Here is an 18547-nt window from a genome sequence, read left to right as displayed (position 1 = left end):
GGGGTCTTCCTCTTTTTCTCTGATCCTCCATCTTACCCAGCATGACATCCTTCTCCAGCGACTGTTTCCTCCGGACAATATGTCCAAATGACAGGCCCATAGCACTGAGCAAATTATACCATAAGCTTATCACTTTCTCAGACAAAATCTGGAGGAGTCCCTGACTCTGAGGAAGTCTGGGTTGTCTTTGCATTTTAGAGACAGGAAACACACACAAGTGTATATCTTGTTACAAAGAATAAGAGCAGTGAGCAATTCTAGTCCTCTCAGAAATTTCACCTTCTCTTCACTTGGTCATCACTTGCCATGTTGCCACAGATCCACTCACACAGGTAGGTGCAGGTGGAGTTTTTAGGTTGGTAGATACCAATTTAATCAACTCATTTGGAAAATCAGAACTGGGTGGTTGTGAGGAGGACTGAATGATAGGCTGATGTACCTAGACACAAAGAGGTGTCAATGATCCAAATGGGCATATACTATTTGGCGCCAGTCTCAAGCATCACACTGGTTATCAGTATGGAAAACTGCTTAATCTCTCTATGGTTCCCTTTCTGCATTTTTTAAATGGAACTAATTAAAATGAATTACTTCTTAAGGATGTTTTAAGAATAAAATGAGATAATTCATAAGCAATGCTGGGTCCATGTTGAGTGTTCAGTATTTGCCAACTGTTGTTATTATTATTTATAATAAAGTGAATCTAGTACTACTGCCACATGGCATGTGTTTCCTGTATATGATGCACATTCATGCATATTACTTCATCTCTATTCACAGGAAGCCCCGGAAGCATGCTGACTAGAAACTGTGATCTTAGTTTGTTGGGGGAGACCAAAACTCTGGGACGCAAAGTGATCGACTCAAGACTTATGACTAAAAAGTATCAGTTGTTGTTGTTGTTAGGTGCCATCAAATTGGTACCAACTCATAGTGACCCTATGCACAACAGAACGAAACACTGGTTGGTCCTGGGCCAAGCTCACAATTGTTGCCACACTTGAGCCCATTGATGCTGCCACTTTGCTAATGCATCTCATTGGAGGTTTTCCTCTTTTTCTCTGACCCTCCACCTTACCAAACATGATATCCAGCTCTAGTTGACTGGTCCCTCCTGACAATATATCCCAAGTATGAGAGACAAAGTCTGGCCTTCCTGGCCTCCAAGGAGCACTCTGGCTGCTCTTCTAAAATGGATCTATTGGTTCTTTTGGCGGCCCATGGCACTTTCAATATTCCCTCCAATACCATAACTCAGGAGTCCTGGTGTGGCACTGTGGATTAATGCGCCAGACTGCAAGGTCATTTGAAACTGCAAAGTCAGTGGTTCAAGATCACCAGTCACTCCTCGGAAACCCTATTTAGAGTTGCTATGAGTTGGAACCAACTCGATGGCACTTAACAACAACAACAACCATAACTCAGATGCATCAATTCTTCTACAATCTTCCTTATTCATTGTTCAGCTTTTGCATGCATACGAGGTTATTGAAAATACCATGCTTGGGTCAGGTGCACCTTAGTCCTCAAGCTGACATCTTTGCTCCTCAACACTTTATAAAGGTCTTGTGAAGCAGAGTTGCCTAATACAATATGTCATCTGATTTCTTGTTGCTGCTTCCATGAGTGTTGATGGTTGATTCAAGAAAAATGAAGTCTTTAACAACTTCAATCTTTTTCAAAATAGGACCAGTGCTACTGTGTTAGGCTCTAATTAGGAACACAGAAATATGCAATGCAGTGTCCTCTAGCTGCTTACTACTGTTACCCACAATTCTGGCTGGACACTTCCCAGACTTTATCAATTTCTATCTACAAGGCCATGAGAAAATCAATGTTTTGTGTTTTGGTGTGTTTGTCAAAGAACTCACATGCACAGTGTATCATTTGGGACATGAGTATTGAGTATATATTAGTGCCAGTTGCTGGAGAAGGATATCATGTTTAATAAGGTCACAGAAAAGAAGGAAGACCCCCAGTGAGATGGATTGGTAGGGTGACAGCGTCAATGGGCTCAAGCAATAATTGTGAGGTTGGCCCAGGACTGGGCAGTGTTTCATTCTATTGTGCAGAGGGTCACTATGAATCAGTACTGACTCGATGGCACCTAATAACAACAACAACAAGTACCAAACCAGGAGTCCTGGTGTGGCACTGTGGGTTAATGCGCCAGACTGCAAAGCCATTTGAATTGCAAGGCGGTGGGTCAAGCTCACCAGCTGCTTGTTGGAAACCCTATACAGGGTGGCTATGGGTCAGATTTGACTTGACAGCACTTAACAACAACAACAAGTACCAAGTTAATACCAACTCATGGAGCTCCCATGTTTATCAGAGGAGAACTGTGCTCTGTAAGAGTTTTTGGTCGCTAATTTCTCAAAAGCATATCACCAGACCTTTCTTCTAATGTGCCTCTGTGTGGACTTGAACCTCCAACTTTTTGATTATCAGCTGAACACACTGTTTGCACCTCCCAGGGGCTGTTAAATACACAGTGTACCTTACTTAGATAACGATGGTGTGCTGGTAGTGGTGATGTTTACTATCACTACTGTAGTATATAGAATGGGTAAAAGGGATGGAAAATAAAAAGATTTCAAACTGAAGCCCTGTGTCTAAGTTGTTATCTCAGAGCAGAGGACTCTTTTACATGACTTCCTTAGTTTCCAGTAAGATCAAGGATCTCATTATAGAGTTCCTGGTGTGGCGCTGTCGGACCAGCACTGGACTGCAAACCACAAGGGAGGCAGTGCAAACCCACCGGCTGCTCTTCAGAACCCCTATTCAGGGTTGCTATGAGTCAGAACTGACTTGACGGCACTTAACAAGTGCCCTGGTATGGCACAGAAGGATAAGCATTGAACTGCTAACCACAAGGTCAGTGATTCAAATCCACCAGCCACTTTTTGGAAACCCTCTACAGGGTCTCTCTGAGTGGGAACTTATTCCACAGCTCTTAACAACAATAAGTGGTCTGAAGGCAATTTGGAATCATACAGTGTTTATACAGATGGCAGCTTATTTGATGTTCACAGAAATAAATGTAGTGAGTAGCAAGGGCAAAGTATTTTTTGTCTACCCCTCACCCCACCTTACAGACAGGATTATTGAGACTCAGAATTTAAGGAACTTGGTTCAAGGATTCACAAAAAAGTCTTTGAAAAGCCTGGGAAAGCTGAAGGCTCTCGCTGTCTAGTTTGAGAAGCCAAGACTTTCACACACTGAGATAAATCAAAGTTTCAAAGAAATGGGAAATCAGACAGTCCATAACCACCATTCAGTGATGGCAGACAAAGAGAGGTCAAGATAATGCTTCAGCCCCAAACAATTTATTGTAGAGTGTCAGAGTCAGAGGAAGGCGATTCTGAGAAACAGCTGCTTTGCACATTACTTGAAAGTGCTGTCTCCATCCATCAGGGCTGAGCCCCTGGGACTCTCATCCCTCTACCTGGGGTCAGAATGATGGATACTAAGCCTTTCTCCTGGATTCCTGTCTCTGAAACACCTGATGCCATTCTGGTGTCCATCAACTTGCTCCATGAAAGATGGAGAATTGACCTTGGGTTTGTAAAAGCTATTGGGTGACAACTTAGAGTTAGCTGAGGGTACCATGCTGAAACATAAATGTTCTTCCTGACTGGTGCCAGGAAGGTGCTGGTCAATGTTTGTACTGCTTGAGTCATTAACATTGATTCTTATCCACCCCTCACCTGGCACACCCTACTGGATTCTGAGCATATGAGGAAGATAGATGAGCCTCTCTTTTGGGTGGTCCCTACACATTGGAATCTCCTCTGGGGGCTCACTTGATCTGTGAACATATCCCAGCCTGATCACTCCTAGTTATTCTAGCTAGAACACAGCCCAGGACTCCTCTGAGCTTCTACTTTCCCACCTGAAAATGGGAAAAATAATCTTGGCTCTAACTATATCATGCAATTGCCTTGAGGGTCAAAGTAACTTTTATATTATACCTATTTGTTTTCAGCCTCATGTCTGCTCTTTTCTGGTATCTTCACTTAAGGTAAGTGACTAAGAGGACTGGGAATCACTGGGTGGTGCAAACAGTTAATATGCTTGGCTGATAACTGAAAGATTAGAAGTTCTAAGAGACACCTTAGAAGAAATGCCCAGTGATCTGCTTCTGAATAGCCACAGAAAACCCTGGCTGACACCTTGATTTTGAACATCTAACTTCCAAACCTAGGAGAATAAATTTCTGTCTTAAGATACCTGGTTTGTGGTACTTTGTTAATGCAGCCCTAGGAGACCCAGCTCTAAGAGTCCGATGTGATGCTGTAGGACAAGCACTGGACAGCTAACTGCAAGGCCAAACCTAGGAAATCCTATACAGAGCTAAGAGTCAGAGCCGACTCAATGACACTTAACAATTAACAGGAAACTCATACAGCCCTTACTCCACACCTTTCTCAGTATTATTTTTATGTGCTTTTCTTCCTTTGAAAGGATCATGAGACCTGAGATGGAGGAACTATGTCATCTGTCAGTCTGTCATACTGTGGTGGCTTGTGTGATGGTGGAAGTTATGTCACCAGTATTTTAAATACCAGCAAAGTAACCTATGGTGGACAGGTTTAAGTGGAGCTTCCAGAATAAGACAGACAAGCAAGCAAGAGAGGCAGACCACATTTCTGAATGGTTAGCCACTGAAAACCTTATGAATAGCAGTGGAACACTGTTTGACATAGCTCCAGAAGATGAGTCCTCAGGTTGTAAGGCACTCAAAATATAACTGGGGAAGAGCTGCTGCCTCAAAATAGAGTTGATCTTAATGATGTGGATGAAGCAAAGCTTTTGGAATCTTTACTTGCCGATAGAGGACAACTCACACGAGAAGAAACAGCTACAAAGTCCATTGAGAGTCAGAACATGGGATGTAATAACTATGAATCTAGTAAAATTAGTCATTGTCAAAACTGAAATGGACTGGATAAAGATGAATATTATATAGGCATTAGTGAGCTGAAATGGATTGGTATTAGCCATTTTGAATTAACTAATCATATGGGTTACTATGCTGGGAACAACACACTAAAGAGGAATGGTGTCACATTCACCATCACAAAGAGCATTTAAATAACTATCTTGAAGTATAATGCTATCTATGACAGGTAAATAGCCATACGCCTACAAGGAAAACCAGTTAATACCACTATAACTCAAATCTATGTACCAACCACTAAAGCCAGTGATGGTGAAATTGAAGAATTCTCCCAACTTCTTCAGTCTGAAATTAATCAAACATGTAATCAAAATGCAATTATAATTGCTGATGATTGGAATATGAAGGATAGAAACAAAGACAAAAGATTAGTAGTTGGAAAATATGGCCTTGATGATAGAAATGATGCTGGAGATCACACGATAGAATTTTGCAAGACCAATGACTTACTCATGTTAAGTACCTTTTTTAAACAACACACAGACCTAACACATGGAATATACAGAACTCAAGTTTGACTACATCTGTGGGAAGAGATAGCGAAAAATTTCAATAGCTTCAGGCAAAACAAAGCCAGGGGTCAACTGTGGAAGAGGCCATCAATTTTTCATTTGCAAGTTCAAGCTGAAACTGAAGAAAATTAAAACAAATCCATGAGAGCCAAAATATAACCTTGAATAGATCCTACCTGAATTTAGAGACCATCTCAAGAACAGATTTGATGCATTAGACACTAGTGCCCAAAGACCAGAAAAGTTGTGGAATGGCATCAAGAACACCATACAGGAAGAAGGCAAAAAAGGTCATTAAAAAGATAAGAAAGAAAGAAAGAAAGAAACAAAAAAGACAGGAAAAAAGACAAGAACAAAATGGATACCAGAAGAGACTGAAACTTGCTCTTGAATGTAGAGAAGCTAAAGCGATTTGGGAAGAAACAAAGAAGTCAAAGAGCTGAAAAGAACATTTCAAAGTTGTACACAAGAAGACAAAGTCAAATATAACAAAATGTACAAAGACCTGGAATTAGAAAACGGCAATGGGAGAATATGCTCAGCATTTCTCCAGCTGAAAAAAACTGAAGAAAAAAATTAAGCCTCAGGTTGTAATATTGAAAGATCCCATGTGCAAAATGATGAATGATGCAGAAAGCACAAAAAAGATGGACTAGAATCACTGTACCAAAAAGAATCACTGTATCACAAAGAACTAATCAATGTTCAGTCATTTCAAGAGGTACCATATGATCAAGTACCAAAGATGAAAGAAGAAGTCCAAGCTACACTGAAGGCACTGATGATAAACGAGGCTCTGGGAATTAGAATAAAATCTGTTATTTTCAGTAAATTGATTCAGCGCTGGAGGCGCTCACTCATCTAAGCCAAAGAAATTTGGAAGATTGTTACCTAGCCAGCTGGCTGGAAGAGATCCATGCTTGTATCCATTCCAAAGAAAGGTGACTCAAGGGTCTGTGGAAATTCATTGAACAATATCTGTAATATCACACACAAGTAACATTTTGCTGAAGATCATTTAAAAGTGGTTGCACTAATACATTGACATACAGCTTCCAGAAAATCAAACCAGATTCAGTAGGAGATGTGGAATGAGGGCTATCATGGCTGACGTCAGCTAGATCTTGGCTGAAAGTAGAGAATACCAGAAAGAAGTTTACTTGTGTTTATTGACTATGTGAAGTCTTTCAACTGCATAGATCACAACAAATTATAGATAACATTGTGAATAATGGTATTCCAGAACTCTTCATTGTGTTCATGAAGAAACTTTACAGTCTGTCATTCAAACAGAACAAGGGACACTGAATGGTTTAAAATCAGGAAAGATGTGTGCCAGAATTGTATCCTTTCACCACATATACTCAATCTGTATGCTGAGAAAATAATTTGAGAAACTGGATTATATAAAGAAGAACATGATACCAAGATTGGAGGAAAGTTCAGTAACAACTGTGATATGCAGATAACACAATGTTGCTTTGGGGAATTGGAGAGGACTTGAAATACTTAGTGATGAAGATCAAAGACTATAGCATTCAGTATGGATTGCAACTTTATGTAAAGAAAATTCTCACAACTGGACCTATAAAAAAACATCATGATAAACAGATTAAAAATGGAAGACTTCATTTAGCTTGGATCCACAATCAGTGCCCATGGAAGAAGCAGTCAAAAAAAATCAAAGGATTTATTGCATTAGGCTAATCTGCTGCAAAAGACCACTTTAAATACTCAAGAAGGTACTTTGAAGGCTAAGGTGTGCCTGACCCAATTTATGGTATTTGCATGTGAAAGTTGGATAATGAATAAAGACGACTATAGAAGAATCGATGCATTTGAATTATGGCTTTGAAGAATACTGAAAGTACCATAGACTCAGAACGACAAACAAAACTGTCTTGGAAGAAGTACAACCAGAATGATACTTAGAATTGAGGATGGCGAGACTTTGTCTCTTGTTCTTTGTAGATGTGATCAGAAGGGAGCCTTCCTGGAGAAGGACATCATGCTTGGAAAAGTGGAGGATGAATGAAAAAGAGGAAGATAAGATGGACTGACACAGTGACAACAACAATAGGTTCAAATAGACCAGCAATTGTGAGGATGGTGTATGGAGGATGGAGGACAACGTTCTGTTCTGTTGTTCATAGGGATGCTGTGAGTCAGAACTGACTCAAAGCATCTAATAACATCCTACTCCACACCAAATCTAGTAGCGTACTGGACACACCGTCACTTGAATATATTTGATTGACTGCACATTGCACAAACAAAGACTAAGAGTGAAACATATCGTAGTTTAAAAAAAGACAGCCCAGAAGACCAGGGCAAATGCTCTTAAACCCCTTTGTGGTCAATTCTGACCCTGTTAGCTGCTGTGTGGTTCATTGTTGTGGTGGTTAAATGTCATCAAGTCGGTTCCAACTCATAGCAGCCCTATATAGGGTTTCTGAAGAGCGGCTGGTGAGTTTGAACCACTGTCCTTGCAGCTCAAATATGATACCAAGACTCCTATTAAATCACCATTTAGTGCAGGTATTCTTAACTTGGGACTCCCTGGATGGTGCAAATGGCTAATGCTTTGGGCTGCTAGCTAAGAAATTGGAGGTTTGAATTCACCTAGAGCTGCTCCAGAAAAAAAGTCTTAGCAATCCACTTCCAAAAAATCAACCACAGCTCTACTTTGACACACATGATGTAACCATGAGATGGAGTCAAGAAAAATGACAACTGCTTTTCTTTTTTTATGATGGGCACCCATTCAGATGTATCTATGATTCTGACTTCTGCTCATGAAAAAATATGCACATGTGTGCTTTTCTCTGGGAGAAAATGTCTCCTCAAAGGGGCTATGACCCCCAAATGCTAAGGATCTGACACGGGGAGCAGTGTTATTTCTGCCAGCAGAAGCTGGCATAGGGGAACCTAATGCTGCCTTCTTCCTGGAGCTCTCAGGGATTCCAGGATGTAGGCTCATTAATATTCTGAACAGCTCCCAGGATGTCAGGCAGGGGGCAGGCTGGCAGGCTGATTGTCTTTACTCTGCTGGTGGGGAAATTGCAGCAGGGTGAGGAGGATGGGAGACACAAAGATATTACCCAAGGACACATGCTGTTGCAGGCTGGGCCCTAGCTCATGCCCCCTCCCTGTACCAGCCTGGACCTTAGTGGTTTCAGAGGAAAGAAGCTAAGCACACAGAGAAAGGTGGCAAGTAGTTATGGGTTTAAGTCCTAGTTTCACCAATAACTAGTTGTGTAATCTTGGGGAGAGTTTTAACCTTGCAGAGCTCACGTTTCTTCATTTATAAAGCACAAGGAATAAAACAATCTACCTCAGAGAGCTATGTTGTTGTTGTTGTTAAGTGCCATCGAGTCTATTGCTACCCATAGTGACCCTGTATAGGGTTTCCAACGAGCAGGTGGTGAACTTGAACCGCTGACCTTGCAGTTCAAAAGACTTTGCAGTCTGATGCATTAGCCCACAGTGCCACACCAGGACTCCCTCACAGAGCTACATTGAGGATTTAATGAAATAATTTGACTAAAGAATATTCATAGTGAGCCCTCAACCCCCACCATTACTTACCTGCTGCTATCAAATCAATTCCAACTCATATCGACCCCCTAGGATCCTACAGTGCAGAGCAGAGCTGCTCCTTCAGCTATCTGAGACTGCATCTTTACAGGAGCAGACAGCTTCATCTTTCTTCCATCGAGTGGCTGTTGGCTTTGAACCACCGACCTTGTGGTTAGCAGCTCAACATTATCCCACAGTGCTATCAGGCCTCCCTATCAACATATAGTAGTTATTATTGACATGATTTTTAGAATTGCCTCTCCAATTACTCTCCTCTCTCCTCTCCTGGTGTGCTTCCTCTCCACTAGGCTTAACTCACAGACTTCCTGATCTGACACAAACTGAACCACAGGGCCCTTTCCACTATGCTAGCTCAAGGCCTGGGCATCAGAGGACTGAGCCCTCAGCCCTGGGTCCATAGGACTAAACATCATCAGATTTACTGATCCCATCATAGGTAGACTGCTCCCTGGTATCATGACCATTTCAAGAGCTAGGACTAGAGGTACATTGGCTGGGCAGTGACCATGACTGTATGTAAAAGGCTCTAGAGGTCATTGCTTATTAGCAAAGGTCCCTGGGGTTACAGGTCTGTACTACTGTAGGAGGAGGAGCCCTGGACAGGGCCTGGTTCAGCCTCAGTGACTAAGCTGCTTTGTCGTCCTAGTTGAGTCTCTGTTCACCCTGAGTCTGCTGCTTCACTAAGAAACTGAGGTAAAATGGGAGGCAGTAATCTCTAAAGTCTCTTTCAGTGCACATTCTATTAATTCTGGGTTCTAAACAAAGGTCTGGAAGGGAATCAGTGTGAACAACAGACCTTAAGCCTAGAATGTTCTGTTTTCCAGTGGGCTAGGTTTTCTTCTCCCCATAGAGACTCAGTAAGGTCCCTGGGTGTTGCAAACAATTTGTGCTCAGCTGCTAACTGACAGGTTGCCAGTTCAAATCCATCCACTGTTGGTAGGAAGTCTATGGAAGATAAAGCCAGGCATATGCATCCACAAAGATGAATATGAACTGCGCCAAGAAAATACTATGGAGTTCTACTCTGTAATAACATGAATCAGCAACTCAAGGGCCAAGGATTCGGGTTTGTGTGTGTGTGTTCTTTCCCTTTGAGAATGAGTGAGTTTCTTGAAAGCTCAGTCTTATCTTCTCTTTCCCAGTGCTTGGTCCCAGGCCAGAACACACAGTAGACTCTCAGGAAGCAGGCAAAAGACACATGTCTTGACCCAAGGAAAAAAAAAAAAAACCAAACAAAAACACAGTTTCTGTCGCGTTTACTCTGATTCCTGGTGATCACACCAGTGTCAGAATCGAATTGTGCTCCATAGGGGATTCAAGGTGCTACAAGTGGTCTTTATATACTGTTGAGTTGGTTCCAACTCACAGAGTCCCTGTAAAGGGTTTCTGAGAGTAGGTGGTGGGTTTGAACTGCCAACTGTAAGGTTCAGCACCACACCAAGACCTAAGGTGCTGCTTGGTGGTGCAAACAGGTAATTTCCAGCAGAGATATGAGAGAGTGAGTTCACCAAGGTGTCAATTTGTTGTTGTTAAGTGCCATTGAGTCAGTTCCAACTCACAGGAACCCTGTATAGGGTTTCCAAGGAGCAGCTGAGGGGTTTGAACTGCTGACCTTATAGTTAGCAGTCCAGTGCTTGTTCTACAGCACCACACTCAATCTCCAACCTCCATTTGCAACTGAGTGTGTTATATGTTTGTACCACCGAGGGACACCAAGGCAAAACTAAAGATGTCAACTGTCTCCTTTTTACCCTCTGAGGGCAGAAGCAGGACAATGAGGATACAGTAAAATAAGAAGGATGCAAGCTAGATCATAAGAAAAACAAAATGAGACAGTTACATTTCTGGAGCCAGTTAAGACCTGACAGCCAGTTCAAACCTCCTCCTTTCCTTGAATAAGGAAAAGGAAGTGTACAGGAGATCTGAATAAGTATCTCAAGGTCACCCAGAGAGTCAGGGGCCCTTCCTGCTTAATCATGATCATTGTGATGTCAGAGTATCTTCTAGGGATGTCATTAAGATGAGAGAGGCAAGGGAGCTGGGGAATTGAGAAGCTAAAGGCACACCCTCAGACCTTTTGTAGCCAGTCTCATATTGCAAACAGTATCGGTCTCCATGGTGGAATCGGGGAGAACATTTTAAATGTCAGGCCAGGCACTGCACCTTTGGCAATCATTCTGGAAGTTGCCTGGTGTCTGCTATGGCTGCCTACGTGAGACAGAGGCCACCTTGCACAGGGGCTGGGGGAGGGCAGGAATGACTGCTCACTGGCTTCCTTAGCTAGTTCCCCCTGTAGTCAGCCAGTCCATGGCTGAGCTTTGTTCCAAGGACATGACTACATTATCTTCTCTACCTAAAGACACTTCACTGGGGCTGAGGAACAGCTGGTGACAAACTCCTCTCTTTTCCCAGGTTGTGAAAATTGCTAGAGCTGTACACATGTGGTTGGATAACAAGTGGGAATAGTTGTACATTTTGCTCTACATTTCTTCCTTGTTCAGAAATGCTCCTCTCTTCCCCAGGAGCCCCAATCCACCTTCTGTTGATTATAATCTTGAGAGTAGAGTTGGTTTTACACAGGCATCTCCATATATATATATGGAGTCAGTTAACATATATGTGTGTGTGTATTGGGCATGACAGAGGGGATGGAGCGGATTCCTGAGGAGGATTTACATCTAAAGATCTCACTGTTATTGGCACCCCACTGTGTCCAATGCTCTGTCATCCCTTTGTGAAGAACTCTGCTCTTTCTCTCCAGTCCCCTTTGGAAATCTAGCCTATTGGGAGGCACCAGAAATATCACTTGAAGTTTTTCATCAGCAATACGATAACATAGCCTGAACTGAAGATACTTGTAGAGACCCATTTTAGGGGTTCCAGGGTATGAGAAGCTGAAGATCTGTCCTCACACGTACCATCAAAACCCAAAGGTGAGCAGTAAAGTGCTTGGCTGCTAGCTGAAATGTTGGTAGTTCAAACACCACCATCCCATCCCCACCGATGCACATGCCATGGTAGAAAATCGTGGCAGTCTGCTTCTGCAAAGATTTACAGCCTTGTGAATTCTGCTTTGTCCTCTGGGGCTACTATGAGTCAGTGTGACTCTATGGCAACAGGTTACACATGCCACTGCCTCATCCTTCCTCCAAATCAGATCTACTACTTGCATATTGATAGTCCTGGTGTTATAGTCTCTATTCTGTCCTGTTGAATTTGGATTCAGCCTCAGAATTCTTTTCATAGCTAACTGATAAGGTATGGAAAGAGCTATTTTCCATCCTTGTTTTTAAACTTGCCTTAAATGCAAACACAATTAATGATTGAAATCCTGAGAAGCAAGAAGATAGGGTGGAATTGAGGGTTCCTGGGTGGTTGTTGTTGTTAGGTGCTGTCCAGTGAGGGTGGACTCATAATGACTCTATGCATAACAGAACAAAACACTGTCTAGTCCTGTGTCAACTTCACAATCGTTATGTTTGAGCCCTTTGCTGCTACTCTCCATAATGTTTTCTTTCTTCTGGCACTGAATCTGATTATATTCACAAGGTTTTCAGTGACTAACATTCAGAAGTAGTCTGTCTCTCCTTCTTCCTAGTCTGTCTTAGTCTCAATGCTCCACTAAAACCTGTCCACCGTGGGTGACCCTGCTGGTATTTCAAATACTGGTGACATAAATTCTAGCATCACAGCAACGTGCAAGCCACCACAGTACCACAAACTACCAGACAAGTGGTTAAAGAGCTCAGATGCTCACGAAAAGGCTGAAGGCCTGAGTCTACCTAAAGATACCTGAGAAGGAAAACCTAACAGTTCACTTAACTGATGACCCTTTAGAGTACAGTTGTACTCAGACACACATCAGAAGTGTTCAGAAACGCTTTCAGGACCCTAAGACAGAGTAGACCCTCATAGAATGTGCTCAGACTAAAGGTAATGATGAAAGCCAAGGAAATCAGAATAAGAGGGAGGATCTCCAGAGATTAATCAAATCATTCATTCATTCCTGTGCATTTCAAGCTACCTTTCCAAATACAGAGAATCATCATCCATCAATTTCCCTGTTTCAGCATAACCACTGAGGAATGGTTAGTCCATACTTTTAAAAATCCAGTTTCTACATGAGCTTCCATATAGCCAAGAGCCACAACATAGTGTTGTTCAAAGTATAGGCCTGTTCTTCCTTTGTGTGTGTGTGTGTGTGTGTGTTATTGTGAATTATGTGATGGTTTACATGGGAGAACATTAGTTTTACAGTCATCCTATCATATATCGTTTCATTGCCATTGTTACAATCCCCTCCATGCATCACCAACCAACCAAAGAGTATACCCTGCAAGCCAGCCCTCCCCTCACCCCCCCTCTGGTCATCAGCACACAGCCCCTCTCCCTCTCTGGGTCTAGAGTCCCCAGCTGCTCCATCTCTCCCTCCACATCACCATCTCTGCCTCCATATCTGGTGTCACTGCTTCTCTGGGTAGGGTCCTGCTCTCTGCTCTTCTCCCTTGATGGTCCCAGGGACCTCCATTCCTAGACTTCAAAGTTAATAACTCCCCTCCTTGCTACAAAATGTCTACCTTTACATTTCCAACCCTCACAATCAATCCTGATAACAATCATTCACTATTGTATCACAAAAGATCTATCTGCATTTCCTTTCATTAGCCCCGACTAGACAAATTGGATATTACTCAGTGGGGATTCTACCTTCCTCTATGCCCTCTGGATCTAGACTCCCTTTTGAAAGCTTGCCCCACCCCTCTTTGGGTAGCCAATGTCCAAGTTGCCTTTCCCTTTCTACTCTGTATATGGAGGGGATGGGGAATGATCCTTGCTGTAAAAATTTGTTCCCTTTTTTGAGCTACTGCATCCATAGGTGTAGGTCAAGTTCATCAAATTAGATCACATTACTCTTTTTTTTCCTCTTCTTTCTCTGTTCTTCCTTTTTTTAAAAAATGGCTGTGTTCTGCCTGTATTTGATATGAAATCTCTGATGAGACTCCCACAATATGGGACCAGCCTTGTGGGCCTTACCTGCTGCAGAGCTCTCTGGATGTCAATTCCCTGTCCCCAGGGCACCGCTGGGTTAGCCAGACAGTCCCCAGCATTCCCCCGGCGGGATATATCAATCCTCTGCCTCCGCAGACTCTGGAAAGCCTCAGCCATCACTTTCACTCCATCATAGGTGAGCGCAGAGGTGTACTGGTGGGAGGAATGGAAACAGGTAGGTAGCAGAGAGAGCTGACAGGGAGGCAGAGTGAAAGCAGTGATATGAATGTGGGCAGAGGGCCAGGTACAAGGTATAAAGGAGAAGTTAACAGTGGTGACCCAGCTAGCGGCTTCTTTTCAGATAAGGCAGCTAGCCCATGTTGCCCTCATGGATTGTGCGTTTAATGATGCCAGATGTGATTTTTGAAGAGAAGTTACAATTTTATATTCTTGTATGCAGTCTTATGAGTTTTAAAATGCTAGTTCAGTTGCAGGGGATGGGGTGTATGGACTAAATAAAACATATCTGCTGAACAGACATATGCCATGAAGGGCCAGTTAGTTGTCTGTGTTACAATCACCAACTGGGAGCCAAGGGCAATTATTACTCCACCATCCCTTATTACAGTAAAAGAACAAAAGGATCCAAGAAGCGGGAGCTCTTAATTATTTTTGCATATGGCTTCCCCAAGTCATAAGTTTACATCTTGCAAAATTTCTTCTTGTGATTATTCATGACAACTGTCTCTCTCTCTCTCTTTTTTTCTTAACCTGAGGGGAACTAAGATGCAAGTGAAACAAAACCAGGATAATAGTCCATTACCATATTTCCTAGCTTGGAACCATTATCTCTTTTCTCATTTGATTTGTCCTTAATGCCTAGCTTGTTGTCTGGCACATTGTAAGTTTACAATAGAGAAGATTAATATCTATATACCTTTCCAATTTTTAACTTTTATTCTGTCACATCTTACATTGCATATGTGTACTTTTATAAGCTGCTCCAATCTTTTGCCTACGAGAAAAGGTATTCATATACTGGATTAAACATGATGGTGATTGTGAGGAAGACACAGGACTGGGAACCATTTTGTTCTAGTGTACATTGTTGTTGTTAAGAGTCGTCCAGTTGGTTCCAACTCATAGCAACCCTGTAAAGCATTTCTGAGGAGTGGCTGGTGGGTTTGAACTGTTGACCTTGTAGTTAGCAGCCCAGTGCTGATCCTACTGGATAAGTAAGATATTAAAGCCACTTTAAAACCAGCATTTTAAAAGTGCCACACCTGGTTGCCACAAATTGAAGATGGTAACTAACAATAACATTCACACATTAATTGAAAAGCACTTTTGCGATTTTTGTCTGCTTAAATTCAAATTGGATACTTCGTTCTTGGAAGGGAACAAAGAATTGCACAACAGTGGCTTAAAAAGATTGCATAACAGTGGCTTAAGAAGCATCTCAGTTAAACAACCTAACATTCATCCTTGTCAGACTGGTAAGAAAATGTCAGCCAAGAATTCAGTGTTTTGCCCCAGATAAACAAAGTTGGCCCCAGAATCCTTCTCAACACAGTGTTTCACACAGCTATTGCCAAGCTATTGAATTTGACAAGGGAAATAAAAATTATTTGCCATTCCTTTTCTAGGCTATTCTCAAATAGCAAACAAAACAGATTTGAGTTGTAAAATTTAGAACTGCATTGGTAAGAAGTAAAAGATGTGTATGTTAAGTTGATTTTGAGGCTGAGATCTGCTGGCATTAGTTAGATTCTCGTGCTTTTTAGCTAGGCACATGGCTAAGCAGAATAATAAGGATTACCACATTGTCCAATTTGAGAACCACAGGTCTGTGGTTCAAACTTACCAGCCACTCCTCGGAAACCCTATACAGGGGCGCTACAACTCAGAACTGACTCAATGGCACTTGACAACAACAATCTTGTTAAAAATCATTCTCATTTTGACTCTTGCAGCCTAACTCTAATCTTTAAAGAAAAATTTTCCATAGCTCTTTCCTTTAACAAAGCCTAATTCTGGATTTCAGGCTGGTCCCTGGCTGTCTGCTCACCTTCGGTCTTTTCCAGTCCACTCGGGTGTGATCTCGAGCATCACTGGTCTTCCACTGTTGCATGATTTTAGCTGGGATGGTGTCTGTGTAGTTCACTAACTGGAAACCTGTCACGTTTGCTCCACTCTCCTTGAACTTGTTTAGATCAATGTCCATGAAGCCCTGTGGAGGGATCGGAGGTAGATGTAAGAACATGCTGCCTGGAAAACCGACGTCAAATATGTTACAGAATCATAAGACTTTCCATGCTGTTGTACAAAGTAGACATGACTTAGTGGAGAGATGGTTGTGCCTCCCTTTCTTTTTAAGTCAAATATCATGTTGTGTACAAAGTTAACATTGTGGCTAAGAGTGTTTGCTCTGGAGCCAACCATCATGCCTGGACTTTAGTGCTGATTTTACTACTTTCAAGCCACTAGCTCTACAACCTTGGACTCACTTGCTTAATGGTTTTCCTGTTTGTATAATGGAACCTGGAAGGTTGTGGAGAAGATTCAATATGGTGATTTGTGTAAAACGCATGTTGCAAACTATGTGATCCTCAAACTGTGGCTGGGATTTTTAGGATGACAGGGCCATACAGAACATGGAACAACACAGACACTTATAAGGAGGGAATCATCTCATCTGTACCCCCCAACTTCCCACCAGCCCTTTTGAAAGAACAACAATCTGTAGTTCATTAGAGGCAAATTCCTACAAATTCTCCTAGGTTTTACAATTTTGTGACTGGGTCTACATTCTTTTCCCTGTACATTATCCCATGCAATAAATGAGTTCTTCTCTACCTCATGGGGCCTGTTCAAGTCTAACACCCAAAATGATTCTCTATTGGGATTGAAGCTTTCCTTCCCATTTGATGACGTTCAGTTAAGCTCAGGAAGCCTTCCACTGAAAAAGAAAGCCTTGCATTTGCATAACATGTTCAATAATTTTATACTTGTGACCTCACTTCACTTTAGACTATATAAAGTAGAAATTATATTATGCCTATTTGCCAGATAAAGAAACTGAAAGTGACAAATGAACTTGCACACAGTCATTTAATAAGCTAGTGATACAGACTAGATCAGAACTAACGTTTTCCATTAGCTACTCACTCACTCACCCTCTAATCATTCGATAAACATATTTGAGGACCTATAATGCACTATCTTAGAGTCCTGGTGTGGCACTGCAGAGTAATACGCTGGACCTCAAGGTTGGTTTGAACAGCTAGGTTGGCATTCAAACTCACCAGCCACTCCTCGGAAACTCTATACAGACTCCCTTTGAGTCAGAACTGATTCAATAGCACTTAACAACAACAACAAAGGGCACTATCTAACTGTAAACAAAATAAGTTAAATCCTGCCCTCATGAAACTTACATGCTATTGGGGACGATAGACAAAAAGCAAATAAACAAGTAAATATGGAGTATTATATAGTCATGCAGAATCCAGCAGAATGTACTACACAGTAACAGTGAATTCAATGAAGAGTGGAATAAGAAAATGCAGACAGGTGGAGGTCATGCTTTGGAGTAGATGATCAGGATGGATCAATATGAGGAGGAGGTTTTGCACAGGTACCTAAAACAGTGAGGCCCTGTCAATGATCCTCAGGGATAGTTGGGGAAATACCCTCTGAAAAAGGCCTAAAGATGGGAAGAGTCTTGGTATGTTCTAGAAACAGTAAGGAGGCTGGTATGACTGAGCACAGTGAATGCTGGGAAAGGATGAGAAATCGGGGCTGAGTGGCAGCTCCAGGCTGGATTACTGGAGGCTTAGGTTAACTTGGGTTCCTTTTCAGGCATAACTAGGTACCCAGTGCAGGCATTTGAGCAGGAATCATGAAGTCAATGCTCTTTGGGATCCACAGGTGGGGAAACAGCCAGATCACAATGAATGAAACAGTAACATGAGTACAGTAGAGATTCCTATCTGAAAAATGGACTTGACTGAAAGATGTCCCTCTTCCACCTCTATGCCTCTAAACTTTGATGATTCTTTATTGATTATCAAACTACTCCGGGCTTTTGCCCCTGATATTCTCTCTGTGGAAATGTGCTTTCCTTGGCTGGCTCCAAACATACAAACAAATGCCATGTGAAGGATGCATCTACTGTTAGCAAAAGAACACCAAGTACTGCTGGCAATCACTAGAAATACGGAGAGAGATCCACAGACATAATCAACATGACTGAAACCATGAACGAACTCGGGCCACCAGTACTATGAGATAATGAATTTATTTTGACATTGTTATTGGAAAGATATATTATATATATAGTTGTTGTTATGTGCCGTGGAGTCGGTTTCAACTCATAGCAACCCTGTAAAGGGTTTCTGAGGCTGTAAATCTTTACGGGAGCAGAAAGCCTCATCTTTCTCCCACGGAACAGCTGGTAGTTTCGAACTGCTGATCTTGTGGT

General features: G+C 42.1%; 1 protein-coding gene across 5 annotated transcripts in view; it reads right to left on the bottom strand.

Moving 5' to 3' along the window:
* The window catches only part of GRIA1 (glutamate receptor, ionotropic, AMPA 1), a 579065-nt gene that overhangs the window by 176986 nt on the left and 383532 nt on the right, over nucleotides 1–18547 (bottom strand). For all 5 annotated transcript variants that reach the window (XM_006863904.1, XM_006863902.1, XM_006863903.1 and 2 more), the window contains 2 exons: nucleotides 16133–16294; nucleotides 14110–14277 (listed from right to left, as the gene is read on the bottom strand). In XM_006863904.1, coding sequence (XP_006863966.1) covers nucleotides 14110–14277; nucleotides 16133–16294 — 330 coding nt within the window. The remainder of the gene's footprint in view (nucleotides 1–14109; nucleotides 14278–16132; nucleotides 16295–18547) is intronic.

This window comes from Chrysochloris asiatica, unplaced genomic scaffold (genome assembly GCF_000296735.1).
Source record: "Chrysochloris asiatica unplaced genomic scaffold, ChrAsi1.0 scaffold00057, whole genome shotgun sequence".
Taxonomy (NCBI): Eukaryota; Metazoa; Chordata; class Mammalia; order Afrosoricida; family Chrysochloridae; genus Chrysochloris; species Chrysochloris asiatica.
This window is presented reverse-complemented; position numbering and strand designations above follow the sequence as displayed.